The sequence below is a fragment of the Ostrea edulis genome, chromosome 6, assembly GCF_947568905.1.
Source record: "Ostrea edulis chromosome 6, xbOstEdul1.1, whole genome shotgun sequence".
NCBI classification, from domain to species: Eukaryota; Metazoa; Mollusca; class Bivalvia; order Ostreida; family Ostreidae; genus Ostrea; species Ostrea edulis.
In genome coordinates this window covers 46636289-46650902 of record NC_079169.1, presented here as the reverse complement: position 1 = coordinate 46650902, position 14614 = coordinate 46636289, and the positions used below count along the sequence as shown (strand labels likewise).

At 36.0% G+C, this 14614-nt stretch overlaps 1 protein-coding gene across 1 annotated transcript; it reads left to right on the top strand.

The window, feature by feature from the left end:
- Nucleotides 1–567: 567 nt before the first annotated feature.
- On the top strand, nucleotides 568–14519 carry LOC125647208 (uncharacterized). Its single transcript, XM_048873901.2, has 8 exons — nucleotides 568–3757; nucleotides 4678–4872; nucleotides 4991–5200; nucleotides 6097–6297; nucleotides 7185–7534; nucleotides 12708–12804; nucleotides 12895–12974; nucleotides 14012–14519. The coding sequence occupies exons 1-8, from the start codon at nucleotides 568–570 to the stop codon at nucleotides 14054–14056; spliced, it is 4368 nt and encodes a 1455-aa protein (XP_048729858.2). The 3' UTR covers nucleotides 14057–14519.
- The last annotated feature ends 95 nt before the right edge of the window (nucleotides 14520–14614 follow it).

The following is a 14614-nucleotide window of genomic DNA, read 5'->3' as shown; positions in this document are numbered from 1 at the left end:
CAATGGGCCTGTATCCTAGTAATTTTCTTTCTTGAATAAATAGCTTTCAGTCAAGTTGTCCTGCAATGGAACAACCCATTACATTCATCGGGATTATCCAACATTGCTGGAAATTACGATTTAAAAACAAATGATTGCTTTTTTCAGCGCTTAAACTAAAGAACGAAAAGTTGTTTCGACATCGGTCATACAGTCAGTCATACGGAAACGGGGGTAATGTATAACACCCACTATTACATGCAATGCATGTATTTTAAAGATACACAACTTTTGAAAACCAATATTTCATAATTATATATTCAAATTTTACCTTCATGAAGTGTACATTTTTCAGTTACGTTCATATCAGCTTTGATTGACAGACAATGATATAATCCTAGAGAAATAGATGTACACGTATAATGTGAATTTACACTAATTGTTTATGTAGGGTACCATCGATACAAAAACTATGAAGATGGGGGATACGGTCAGAAAAATAAGTATAATTATGGATATAATCTGTTTCCTGGTTCCAAAAGAAAATCTCGGAATTCAGTCATTTCTGCGGAATCCATGTCAAGCAAAATGAAAGTGGCTGCAGTTAAACGGCAATACAGAAAACAGAGTGCTAACCGTAGATCGGATATTAACAGTAAAACTCATATGCAGAGGAAAGTGGTATTAACTAGAAAACGCAGTGAACCTATCAAAAGTGCAATCACCAGAGGTAATCCTAGTCAGAGACGTAAAAAAGCTGTATCTCGCCCGCGGAAAAATGCACAGAGTAAATCCATAATGAATTCAAATTTCAAACGAAGACGTATGATTAAAAAAAATGTGAAGACATCGTTATCTTCTTCTGTCTATAAAAACAAGAAAGACAGGCTAGCAATTAGTCCAACTATAAAGCAGAAAACTAGAGGTGTATATTCAAACATTTCTAAAATCCATCCTCTAGAACAAAAGTCTTCTCGAAAGAAAGGCGTGAAAAATCATCCCATTTCTACAAAAAGCAACATGCAAGCTAATTTCAAGACATTGCAGTCAGCAGAACGCATGACAAAATCGAAACTACGAAACAGTAACATTATCAAAGATTCAACGCAAAAGGCGATCTTAAATTCCAAAAGTTCTCAAAACTCTCCTGAGAACATACCAATATATTATCTGAACTACAATTTCCAAAATGGTAATGCCGTTAGAATGCCAGTCATATATGAATACCATGTAGTGCTACCTCCGGAAGTGGACAGAGTTATTCCACTGCCACATAACAAAGGATTTCTTGTGCCTATATCTATTTTTGTGTTTTCTTCTGGGCGTTTTGTCTACAATCCCACAATCCTTCGTCGCCATCCTTCTTTACTTTCTCATATCCGTTTAGCTAGACAACGTGGAATTCTTCTTCAGCCTGTTCCACTGAAACGAGACACAAGCCATATTAAACAACTATCTTCATTTCTTGATACCCGCTCTCATCGCTTTGACGATATCATATTTGACAATAGTGTACACAACGATCGGCTGAATGGTGTGATTCCACTAGAAATGCACGATCAAGCTCCAACATCACGTTTCCTTGGTGATGACCGTAAAAAAACTGTAAGCAAATCTCAAAATTTAATGAAGGGAAACTTTAATACTTTAGACATGCGTCAAGATCAAAATCGACGTTTAGCACAAATTAGAGACGTGCAATCAAAACGTGATATCTTAAACAATATACAAAACCTAATACTGAATTCCTCTAATGTCCACCGTACTGACAGACGTAAACCAGATCTTCAATTCCAGAATTTAAAAGTAATTTCAAACAGAGACTTCATAGACAAGAGCAACAACATAAGGAAAACTTTCCATCCTGATTGGATTCCAGATTTGGACTTGTTCAGAATGTTAACAGGCAATCAAAACTTGTTTGGGAACCGGCCATCAAACGCCATGTTAAAAAGTCAGTTCCAGAAAACATTACGAAAAAGTCGCATAGATCTACACAACACTATATCAAGCATTCCGTTAGATTCCAAGTTCGACTTGAAGACTAATAACCTGGCCCGCCCACTGCCAGATATCCCCGGCCCGTTGTCTTTGAGAAGGACAACCAGCAGTAAGAGCCCATTTTTACATTTCACTGGCCTTCAAAAAGGCCCAGTTGCCTTTCCATTTAGTAGAGTTTCTGATGGCATTACAAGGCTGTTACCAGGATCATTACAATCTAATGGCGCCCCAAACATGTTAACAGGATCTTTACAATCGAATACTAGAACAAATTTTGAGACGTCGGAGAACTCGGTTGCCATTCCATCTGGCAGGTCAGCTGCCTTTAATTTGACAAGATCTATAACAGGCTCATCGATTAATAAAAATCCAAAAGATCTGATTTCTGAATTACCAAATATTGTTATACCAAATGATACTCCTCTACCAGAACAAAACAAGGTTACCTTGAGTTTTCGAGGTGTTTCTGTGAGAAAGTCAATACCACAAGGAAATAATGCAGTCAAGTTTGATCAGATACCGCCAAATCCATTAGAGCAAAGGGGTAGCTCGAGATCAACAATTGGACTTAAACACAATATAATCGAACATTCAATTGGTCGTACTGGTTCAAACACAAGAAAGCCACAAAATTCAGATGGACTCGCTGATTCAAAAACAACAAAAACGCAAGAAAATTCCATGAAAGACAATGGAAGAGCACGAAAGAATTTAGGAATTTCTATTGAAAATAACAAAATGCAAACTGGATTCAACCAAGAAATATTGAAAAATCAAGGTTCCTTTAAGTACAGGACATTTTTCAACCTATCTCCAAGGTTTTTTAAAACTGGATCTAGTGCTGATAGTACTGGTGTTATTGGAATTATTGAAGGCAAGACCAAAGTGTACCCTATCCCTATATTTCCAGGGGCCATCAGTGGAAAAATAGGGGAACCTATTTATCCTCAAACAAATATCGGAATGGATATTTTTAATGGGCAAGAATTTAGTCCGTTTTTGGATCCGACTACTAATCTTCCTGTGGGGTTTACTGTGACGAAATTCGATAATCAAGTAGGTGGTATTGTTGATTTGGTTAAGGTTGATAAATCGAAGACTGATGATGACAATCAGCAGGTCGGAGCTGCTACAACAGAAAACAAAAAACGTAGAAATGGGATGATTGGTCTTTTGAATGATGACATCATTATTGATGAGATAGTGACTGTCCTACGCAGGACGAAAGAATCTTTAGGCCCAAATGAGAACGAGTTAGTGATTCCACCAAGGATAATTGGACCAGAGAGTAGAGCCAATATATTTAGATATTTAAAAAGTCTGAAAACAAAGCACCCCAACAGCAAATCCAGCAATGACAAACCTCCTTCGAATTTGATAAAACTCTTGAAAAATCCCGTTTTTGTTCGTTACATAAAGAAGAAAACCCACAGAACAACCACCAACACCATGAACATTCCAGCGACAAGAAATATCAGTCTGATTTTCGACAGAGTTAGTGTATCAAGAAATCCTGTGACAACGGAAATAAAAGCGCATTCACCTCAACCTAACCCAACAACAGTTACAAAAAGCAATACCAAAGTGTTGAATTCTAGATCCAAAGAGGCCATGGTGTTCCTCACTGCAAAACAGGTTCCCCCACTAACACAGAAAAGCAGAGCCAAAGTGATACCAAAGAACGAACCAGTTATTTCCCTCCCTGCAGTGCCTGTTCTAGAATTGGACAGCATAGACTTCATCCATCAAAAACCACTGAAAATGAATCTTACAAAAGGTAACAATCATAATTTGTAACATATAGTAATATGCAAAAACAATGAAAAGAAAGTAATAGAGGCTAGATGCATCTACAGCCAATTCTTCGATTTCATTGAATTCAATTCAGAAAGTTTCCAGGAACGAAAACATTAGCATACGTGTAAAAATGTAAGGAATGTTACTGATTTTTTATTTACGCATATCTAATATACTTTCCGGTTTCCTTTCAAAAATGTCATGACGTCTAAGAAGAGGGACAGCCAGACGACAAAATTATCCCCGAAAGTCGCTTTGGCTTACAGACATACAATCCAATAAGACAGTTTTGAACACTTTACTTATATTCAACGTGTAATTTTATTTCTTTCCCGACACTAAATCGCTTTATAAGAGTAAGAGCGAAAGTTTTCCAGGTGCATTCATAAAAAGTGGAGCACAGTGTGTCATGTACTTGCACAACCAATTAAACACAGGTTAGAGGCCCAGCACTTGATTAATCAACTATCAAAGACATTCATAAATATCGTGTTAATGGTGATAATTTTCTACTTTTTTCCATGACAGCAAGACTTTCATAAAATATGATCACCTAGAGAAGTGGAGAATTTCACTTTTTGCTGAAGGATTTAGGGAACGAAAATGCACCTCCCATGTACTTACAAAAACCAATAAAACCAAAGAAAGGACCCATATGTCATATTATATTTTTTTGTATAGACTCGTACAGCCAGTATATAAAAATTACCAGATGTCTCTTGGGAGCAGATACATGTATAATGCTAAAATGGGAAGTATGTGAATTTGATTGCTGTAGTACAGAGCAAATATGAATGTATCAGAAAAGAAAGTGCATATGTTTATTCTATCACTGTATCATGTTTAAAACATCACGCATTATTCAAACCCGAATTTATACATTGAAATGGCCTTTTTCAGAACTCTGTAGTGGTTGTACGATAGACGGAGGTTTGGGGTACGCTAATCACCCTAGTCGGTGTGACAGGTTTGTAGTTTGCTTCCCGGGAAAAGGTGGGAGCCTCGTGCCGATAGAACAGGAGTGCCCTTATGGTTTATTCTGGAGCCAAAACGCATTGACTTGTCGACTTCCAAAAGATGCAACATGCGCTTATGGTGAGTCACGATGCTATATTACACGCAATTTCCATGTACATGTCCTAAAGTGACTGATGAATGTTTTGAAGGATCAAAATTTAGTGCATGTTTGTCATGTTTTCGCTTACTTTTAAAGATATATGTCACGGAAGGAAAGACAATTATCAGTATTCAAACGAAGAAAACTGCCAGTCCTTCTGGGAGTGTCGTGGGGGATATTCCGTCCCCCAGTGCTGTCCCACTGGTGAAGCATTTATGGAGGGCAAAGGATGTGTGAAGAATGGCGGATTTTGCAGAAGTAGGTGTCCAGTCGGCGCAGGTGAAATACAGCCGGTCATTTGGCAAGGTAATGAATTGTTTATTGTATTATTCTCCACCTGGACGTTCTGTCAACTGCAATTCACATTCTACTTGTCCATGATGGATGACTACTGTAAATAACCAACTTTAAAAAAAAAAAAAAAAAAAAGTCCCGCAACAAAATATACACTGTGCATGCAACATAAATTAGCAAGACCATCGTTTATTACATAGTTATTTATACTTTTTGTTTCAGGAAATATTATGACGCCTACTAGGGGTCTGTTTCTTTCATTTATCTTTGAATGTTTTAATCCAAAGTCTTGTTGATTAACAAAGTCTTTGTTTATATGTATAGACGTGAGAATGTTTTATTGTACATAATAATTTCAATAGTTTAAATACTAAATAAATTTTACATAGAACACACGATTTGAGAGAGAGAGAGAGAGAGAGAGAGAGAGAGAGAGAGAGAGAGAGAGAGAGAGAGAGAGAGTTTTCTATTCAAAATTCGTCCTTCTTCTGTCGTTGTGGTAGTCAACATTGTTATAGAATATACATGTACTAGTATACAATTTCCGTTTTAAAACTCACCATGAATTTAGACTAATGCTTGATTTTCGGATCATGGACACTCACTTGAAATGTTCCTTAATGAGTTCCTTCCCAACATTGGATTACTAAAGTCTATGTGTTTTACTAATCTATCCTGTATGTTCGTATTTTTTATAACAGCACAAGTTATGTTTGTACATACATGTACATGTGCAGTACATGCACGATATAAAGTCCATTTCTCTATGCTAAAGTAAAGAGCTTGTTCAGCCATATGTAGTTGCATGCTACATGTATATGTTTTTCTTCCGTGTGTTGAAAGTCTATAAAATCGAATTGAGTGCACATGTACACTGTGTATGTATTTTTCATATTTATAACCTTTAGGAAATTCAAAATGTGACAAACGTTCGGTTCCGGGGAATCCGACCAAATTTGAGCGGCATGTTTACTTTCAATCAAACCCGGGTGTGGTAGGACGGATCCAGAAAGAGTGGATGGCCCAAGAGTGTTCACCGGGTACAGAGTTTCAGCAAGAGGTCTGCGACTGTCGGGCTTCAGAAAAGTTTTCAGCTTTCGGTAAAAGAGGTAAGGTTTAACTAAAATCCTAAACTTACTGATAATCACGAGATATGCATACATCTTCATGTAAAACGTTTGAAGTAAAATAGCTCTAAAAATGGAGGGAAATATTGAAAAAAATTTCGATCTATGTTGTAGAAAATTTTCTCTCTCGAATATGTTTCATTACACAGTATTGCTAGCATTATGACCGTTGCCCACGCTTGCTGCCGTCACCCATCGCCCATGATGACTTATAAAGCAATACTCATATTCTGTCTGCCAGAAATTATCGTTATTATGTATTAAAGGTTATAAAGTAATAACTGGACTGTCTGAATCCGTGAGTGGATTTATACAGCAATCTATCAGTATGTGATCATTTGTTCGTGGTATATACCAATGTGGTTTTCCGTCCATGTCGTTCCTTGTTACTGTGTAACCCATCTTATCCCACGCAAAGTCAGTATTTGCATATTTGTATTGTCCATGGTCAAATGTTAGAAAGTATTGTAGATTAAATTCACAACCCGCTTTCCTTATTTATATTTCTGTGTAATTTTGGATTTAAGTACTAAAATATCTTATCGTTGACCCAGTCGTTACATAAACGGAACAACCAAATGAATACACAACTGTACACCTTGACGACGCACCATCTTTGTTATCGAACTAATTTTCAGTAAACATTTATTCAAGCAATTTCAATTTCAAAAGAAATATAAGAAACACGATTCAATGAATGTAAATAAACACGGTTAATAGACGAGTTATTTCTCTTCTCACGTTTAATGGTTTCAAAGGGGCGGACTAAATATCTCTGAAAATGACATGAGGTTAAAATATCAAACGCAGCTCAATATCTTGGTGTGGTCCGTACGGTTTATCTTTAATTTCATCAAAATCTCTTACAGTGTGCTCCCCGGATGTGTACCTCCCCTTCACACACGACCTGAAAGATAAATCATCTGCTAGAACTCATGTCCGTGCTGACAACGTCACAATAACAACCAGTGGTACAGCCTGCTTCAATGGTCGGTCCGTATTGGCGATGCCAAGGTTTGCCAACATGGATCTCGGCTCATTTCTCTACATGAAGCTACGATATCGACACACATTATCGAATCCAAAAAACGAAGTGCTCCTCTACAATGGCGACTGCGAAAAGAGACCATCATTAATTCTTGGCAGTACCATGAACGGAAACTTTGCCTCTGTTTTATCAACAACAGGTGAACAACACACAATCCATGTTAAATCCCCGGTAAGTTTGTAACCGTCAGTGGCGGATCAAAGATGTATAAGGATGTACTTTCACCCATTATGAATAACAAAACCCAGCTCATTTTGAGGACTGCATGCAACACTCCTGGGGGGATCTATGGTCACAATTTAAACCGAATCCTTTGGAATTATATGAATCAGTTCTTGATACACAAATGCATGTACATATTTTCCCTTTTTTGAAATTGACAGGTTTTTTTTTTTTTTTTTTTTTTTTTTTTTTTTTTTTTGGGGGGGGGGGGGGGGTTGTGGTTTTTGTTTGCTTTTTTTTGGTTTTTGGTTATAGAAAATAGATTTTTAATAGAAATATTTTTACACAGGATACATTTTGTATTTACATAAAACTCGTGTTTGTAAGCACGGTGTTGACGAATGCGTGCGCATTTCAAATGATTGTAAACAAACGCGTATAAACCACTTGCAGTGGTGACAACACCAAGATTTCTAAAACGTATGCCAAAGGCATTCAGCATTTTGACATAGCTTAGTGCTAATTAAGGTATTCAATGTATAACAAACGGATGGTGAACAATTTTGAAGGATTTCAATCAACATAATTGTTTATTGTTACATAACGATGAAAGTGAAGTAAATGAACTCACATGACTAGCAAACTATTAGAAGCTGACATTTTTGCACTTGATACTTTTTTGAAGAGTTATCTGCCCTTAGTAAAAATACGAAAAACCTAATTTTCTTAAAATGAGTGTGGTAAATGATTAATTGTATCTCATATTTTCCTAAAGAGAAAGTGCATGTAACTTTCTACCAACTACCAAGAGATTTGTTTAAAAATATGATTTCTTTTAAAATTATTTTAATATAACATGATTTTCCTTTTGACTTCAATATTAAATTCTAGGTGATATAAATCAAACCGTAAACAAAATTAGAAAATTCAATTGGTGGATTATTTTTATTTGATGTTACCATGATTACAAAACTTCCACCATCCATTTACTAGATATGAAATATGATCGTTATACATTGAATGCTTAAGATAAATAAGTTTTGGGAGCAAGCACAAAGAAGTAAGAACTTTAATTTTCGTTGTAAAAGCTCTTTTCTCAACAGGTGTGGCATGATTAAGATCCCTCCGTGCTTAAAGGCCGTAAGCGCCGAGCATAGGCCTAAATTTTGCAGCCATTCACCGGCAATGGTGACGTCTTCATATGAGTGAAAATTTCTCGTTAAACAATATACAACGAACCAAAGCCGTCATCTTTGAAGCTACATGTATGTTGATAGCTGAGTCACGTAACATGTAAACAAATATTATACGGCCCGTGTCTTGTTTTGAAAATGAAAAGTTCAGATGTCTCAAATACATCTTTGCGTCAATTTTTAAAATTTGGGTTTATTGCTGTTTTACACACATCAATTACTAACATATCACTAATTGATATCCAGGTATTTTTTCACCATGAATCATATCCATGTCTTTACAAAACTTTATAATTAAGTACCTCGCAATCTTTGAAAATGTCATATAAATCTGTGTTTTCTTAGCATATCCACGTGAACTCGAAATAAAAGACACCACAGAATCGTCCACTTCTACTTAATAAACATAGACATTATATTGAAAATATATTTAAACGGCAAACTTACAACTCAGCTGTATAATAAACGGGATTATTTCAGCATCACCGTCAACTTCCCATATTTATGTAGCAATGCTCAGAGTTATCTCTCAACTGATTCGATACGCAAGAGCTTGTTCTGCGTATGATCATTTTCCCCAAATCGATACACACTACTGACAAAGGAGTTGATGGTGCAGGGGTTTCAATAGTCTCGTTTAAAGTATTTACAAGCATTTCGCAAATTATATGGTCGTTATAACGATCTAGTTTGCCAATACAAGCTATCATTGGGTCAAATGCTGTCTGACGTATTACATGCCGATTGTTATGTCGTTCTTGGTACGCTGATTTTGACTACGTATAACTCCATTTACAGGGGATGTTTCCTCCTCCTAGACACTTAATCCCACCTCTGGTATATCCAGGGGTCCGTGTTTGCCCAAATTTATATTTAGTATTTCTTATAGGAGTTATGAGATTGATCAATGTTCGTTATCTTCACTTTTCATATTATAAAATAATCTACCAAACTAGAGCAAGCATAATTATGACAAGTAAATGCCACATGTTCTACCGTTAGTTACTCTAACAGTTACTGTAGTTTGTTTGCAATACCTTCCATATTGTGGTTGTTCAGCACTGAATGACTCAAGTTCAAAAGGTGCAAGTCGATTGGACATTACTCCATTTACGTTTGCTGCGGATCTTCACCGGAAATTTTAAGTTTAAATATGATTGACTCTTTTGAAGCTGGTGAAAACGAATCTGATCTACCGAAACGGACGATCAACATTAATTCAAATATCGTGAAGGTGACCACAAGTACCTATATTTTAAAGGGTAATTCTAAGTTGGACTGCAACGGATGAGGGATGCATAAAACTCAACGTAATGAAAGAACATTGCATAGAGAAAATGGTGTAGGGTTAACGACAGCGACCCGATTCTCGGACGTTGGACTTATTTTTTCAAAGTTTCTGTGAAGTCAGGTACAAGATTTATGTATTACAAAACAAAACAATATTCTGGCTTTCGACTGGGCAAACTTTTAATGCATTATCATGATCAATACCGACGTTTTGAGAGTTTGAAGAGTGCAACCGAGAATGTAATGGCTGTTTTGTTAGCTCCCCTCATTCTATATACTATATATACCAGTTTGATCAGATTGTGTCAAAACCTGTGGTAACATCATCGGTTTTTTATACCGTTTCCTTTTGTGTTCTATAGTGACGTCACCTATACATGCATGGTCTTTATGTTAGATGTTGCTTATAACATCAAATGGAATGGAGTTCTTCTCTGCAATACTGTATGAGGGTGCTGATCCGGAGGGTTTTCTCCAGTTCTGATGGTTGTTTTGGTTCGAGCAAAATGTTTTCTCCAGTTTCTTGTACTGCTAAGTACGTTTTGCTGTTTTACTGGAAGTTTTCAACATTTATGTCAGTGAACTACCAATGTGGAACTTCATCCTGCACAATTCTTCTTTATCGTCTATCTTTGTCTTGAGATACCAATACATTGTATTAGATTAATTAAAAATATTTTCAAGAATACATGTTTGTTAAACGTATACACCACTTTCCTTAAATACAGTATAGAGCACTAGGCTACACATGGTAAAAATAAGTCTGCGTTATGGAAAAAAAGAAAAGTCGCAGAAAAAGTGCTGGCCCGGAATTGACCTTGTCCTTAAGAACACCGATCTGCCAAGCAATGGGGATCATTTGCACATAGATGTGTACATCAATCTACCAAGTGTGGAAGCGTTATCCAGTTATTTATCTGCACAGGATCCATTATACACATAAAAGCTGTACGGTCTGAGTGACTTTAACCTTGCCTATACTGACCTGCCAAGCAAAGGATCATCTGCACATCAATGTGTATCAGCCTACCATGCAAGTATGGATTGTGGGAGAACAACCGACTGACATACCGACCGATCGACATTCTGCCCGATCGTTTGGAATGTGCAAACTATGCTCCTCCGACGAAGGGTGCTTAAAAAGGTGTGGGTGAAGAACGAGAAGTAGCGGACGAAGAAGGAGAGAGGGGAGGGAGTGAAAATGAGATAAAAAGGGAAAGGAATAGGTGGTCTCTCAGCCTATCTCCCTCACCAAACCACTTTGAGTAGTACAAAATCCCCGTCCGGAAACGCACTATTTAACCAAATTTCATTTCGTGTTATTGTATTGATATACGAGACAACTCATGCGTGTTTGATAAATCGCACTTTGTTGACGTTTGCATTTCAAATGTTTTCATGACACGGTTTCCGATATTTACCGGTCTGAAGTACATCCGCGTGTGGAATTTTACATAACGAAATTTTTAAGTTATATAAGCTAAAAAAGATTAATTGTTTTACCTGAAGGATGTGAAAGGTAATACAATCACCTTGTGGTGCATTATGTATACTGTTTCATATACTGTTTTGATTAGTCAACAAACGATATAAGCCGAAAAAGGCTCCATTTGTATTCTTTATTATGGACAATATGCATTTGTTATATCATACAAGATTTTTGTATCCCCCATAGCACATCCTGCATTATCATCTTTTATTTACTCCTTAAATTAACTCACCTTTTATTTTACCTTTCTGGAACACCTCTTTTGTTTTCATTCGGAGTACATAGGATTTTTTCCGCATGGATGTAATTGTATTGTTTCTTGATATAATGATGAGAAACATATATTCAGTGATTAATTGTGGACATTATTTTCAAATATGTGTCAAAATCAGCAAAACATATCAGAATCTGCTTCACATCCCATATCAACTCTCGATCAACATCAGACCTTCGGTCTACGGTCTTGGGATGATATTGGAGTTTCGGGTTCATATGGGACGTAATGTATTATTTTATACACATGAACATTGTCCACTAAGAAAAGGGGCACGAATATAGAAGGTTATTTTTAAACCTCTACAGATCCCCAACACCATTACTTTAAAATATGATATATATTAGATCGTGAATAAACTAAGTACATCTAGTACATCTGATATTCGACAACATTTTAACTTTGCAAATGCGGAGTAATTTAGTTTCCTTTGATCTGATTTAGATAGTTTCGGTTTATAACTTTAAGAATGCAAAGAATCATATGATGTATATAGAAAAGTAATTTGCACTCATGGCTTATCAAGTATAGAATATGAATTAGAACAAATTAATGAGAGAGAAGTCGTTTATATTGAACTAGATAGAGATATGTAATTGGAATTCTCGTTCAATGACATGGGCCGGGCAATATTGTAAAGAAAATGGGTTAAGGGACGATTTTAGTGACTTTGAAAACTTTCTTTATATTGGATATTTAAAGTACTGTCTGTTGGTATGGTTTTCGTGTTCCTTACAATCTAATATACATGTACATGATTTGTCATTATAAAAAAAACATTTTATTACATATCCTTCACGTAAATTTTGAAGTTTTTTCCCCATTTTTAAAAAAAAAAAAATTATTTAACTTTATAAGTTCATTATGTAAATTATAAGTTGATAAAATACATCAAGGAAGCTGAAGAAAACTATAAAGATGCACATAATTTTGTAGATTTCTGCAACAGAGTGGAGGACAGTATCGCTTTTAATAGATAACGGTCATATCCAATTGACCTCCGATTCGCAAACGACAGAAAAGAGCGCATTTGGTGAGTCTATGCACTTGTAGATCTATATTGTTTTGTTTATTTGTCAGAGTATATGTATCACATAATAAAATCATTTCAAATGCTTTGTAGGGGGTGTGGAGCGAGCACAGTGTGGAATGAAAATCGGTTGGGGAGAGGGTTACGAACATTTTAATGGCTGTATCGATGACGTAAGAGGAGTAATGAAGATAATGTTGATAACTTTTTCAGAGTTTATCCTTTTATTCCAAGCACACCAACATACAAAGAAGTAATCGGGCACGTAGCAACGGTGAAGGGGGGGGGGGGGGGGGGGGGCGTAAAACAAAACAAAGACTAGTGTACTAGTCCAACAAACACAAATCCATTGTACCCCAACCTTAAAATTTTAAATCGAAAGGTGGAAGGGGGGTCACAAGCAGAAACGCAACAACAAAACTAACAACATATTTATTTCCCAACCTTCAAATTTCTTAAACTGTAAAATCATGGCGGAAGGGAAACGAGCGTTCGTTTTTCACTATACTGGTTCAATTCATCACTTTAAGCTTATTACATTCTTACAAATTCAATACTACTACAAATATAGATGTATGTGTGGGGGAATGGGCGCAGTCACTCAATATATCTTACTTATGAAAATGGGCAACTTTGCATGTAAAACAAAAATACCCAGAAATTAAACGTTGTCAAAATAGTGGTGGGATTAATACTATAAACTTATGTTTGGTGAATGACCCCCCCCCCCCCCCCCCCCCCCCCCCATCCCTCAGTCCTACAGATGAGTAACCAAAAACAACGTCAATATGATTAAATGTCAAAACGTACAAGAAAAATGCGTGAAATGATCAAATACTAATATTTTTTAAACATTATATTCACATAAGTAGCGGATTTAGGTGGGACTGCAAGGTTGCAATATACCCTAGCTCCGCCATTTCTCTGTAAGATTTTCCTTAAAAATTATTATCCTCTGTTATCTATGATTAGGTCATGTCAACCCCATCCTTTGTACTTTTAAAAGAATTTTAAGCGAATGTAAATCAAAGTAATTACATGTAATTTATTCTCAATCTGGCATCAGTTAAAACTGACATAAATTTTCGTTTTGGTCCCGGATTTACATTATACATACTTATATAACTAACATAACCGGGGGCGAAACGTGGCGATCTCACGTGTATAGCTTCCTGCTTTCAATGTTTCATGTTTTGACTTTTATTTTCAGTTTACCTTGTACCGATGTAAACCAGAGCGACCACCTATTCGCTAGGATACGTGTGCGTGACGACCTCAAAGAAATCCATTCCCCATACATCTTCAGTGACATAAAACTGGGGGGAAAAAAGATCCTTGATCATTCATGATTTAATGATCTGAAATTCATTATTTTACCACATTCATGAGCAATACGTGACGTAGACACTACTACCAATGTTTATATGCACGAGTTGCATCCCCATGCATAGAATATATTATAAAGGGATTCTGTTTACATATTGCAATCTGTGAATTATTAAGTTGTTTATTCCGTTTTAATAGATGTATATATTAATGTAACTGTTGCACAAAATTGACATGCAGTTTATGGATGTGTGAACATGATACAAATGCGGGTATATCTTTATTTTAATCTATTAGTGCATGCATTTTTCTTTATTTATTGCTGTAAATATTGTACTGATAAACAGTATTTATTAAATGTACATATGTATTCAAGCGAGTATGATATAATAATTACAAAACTTGTGTTATCAATATCAAAATAGATCGCACAATTTTTATGTAAAAGATATTGGATTGATTCGAAGATACCAGGAATTCCAATTCT

Excerpts from the sequence above, each read along its gene's own strand:
- LOC125647208 (XM_048873901.2), top strand. The coding sequence starts at position 568 with ATGAAAGTGGCTGCAGTTAAACGGCAATACAGAAAACAGAGTGCTAAC. Across the intron at positions 4,873-4,990 it reads AGATGCAACATGCGCTTATG|ATATATGTCACGGAAGGAAA; the intron begins GTGAGTCACGAT and ends TTACTTTTAAAG. Across the intron at positions 12,975-14,011 it reads TTAATGGCTGTATCGATGAC|TTTACCTTGTACCGATGTAA; the intron begins GTAAGAGGAGTA and ends TTTTATTTTCAG.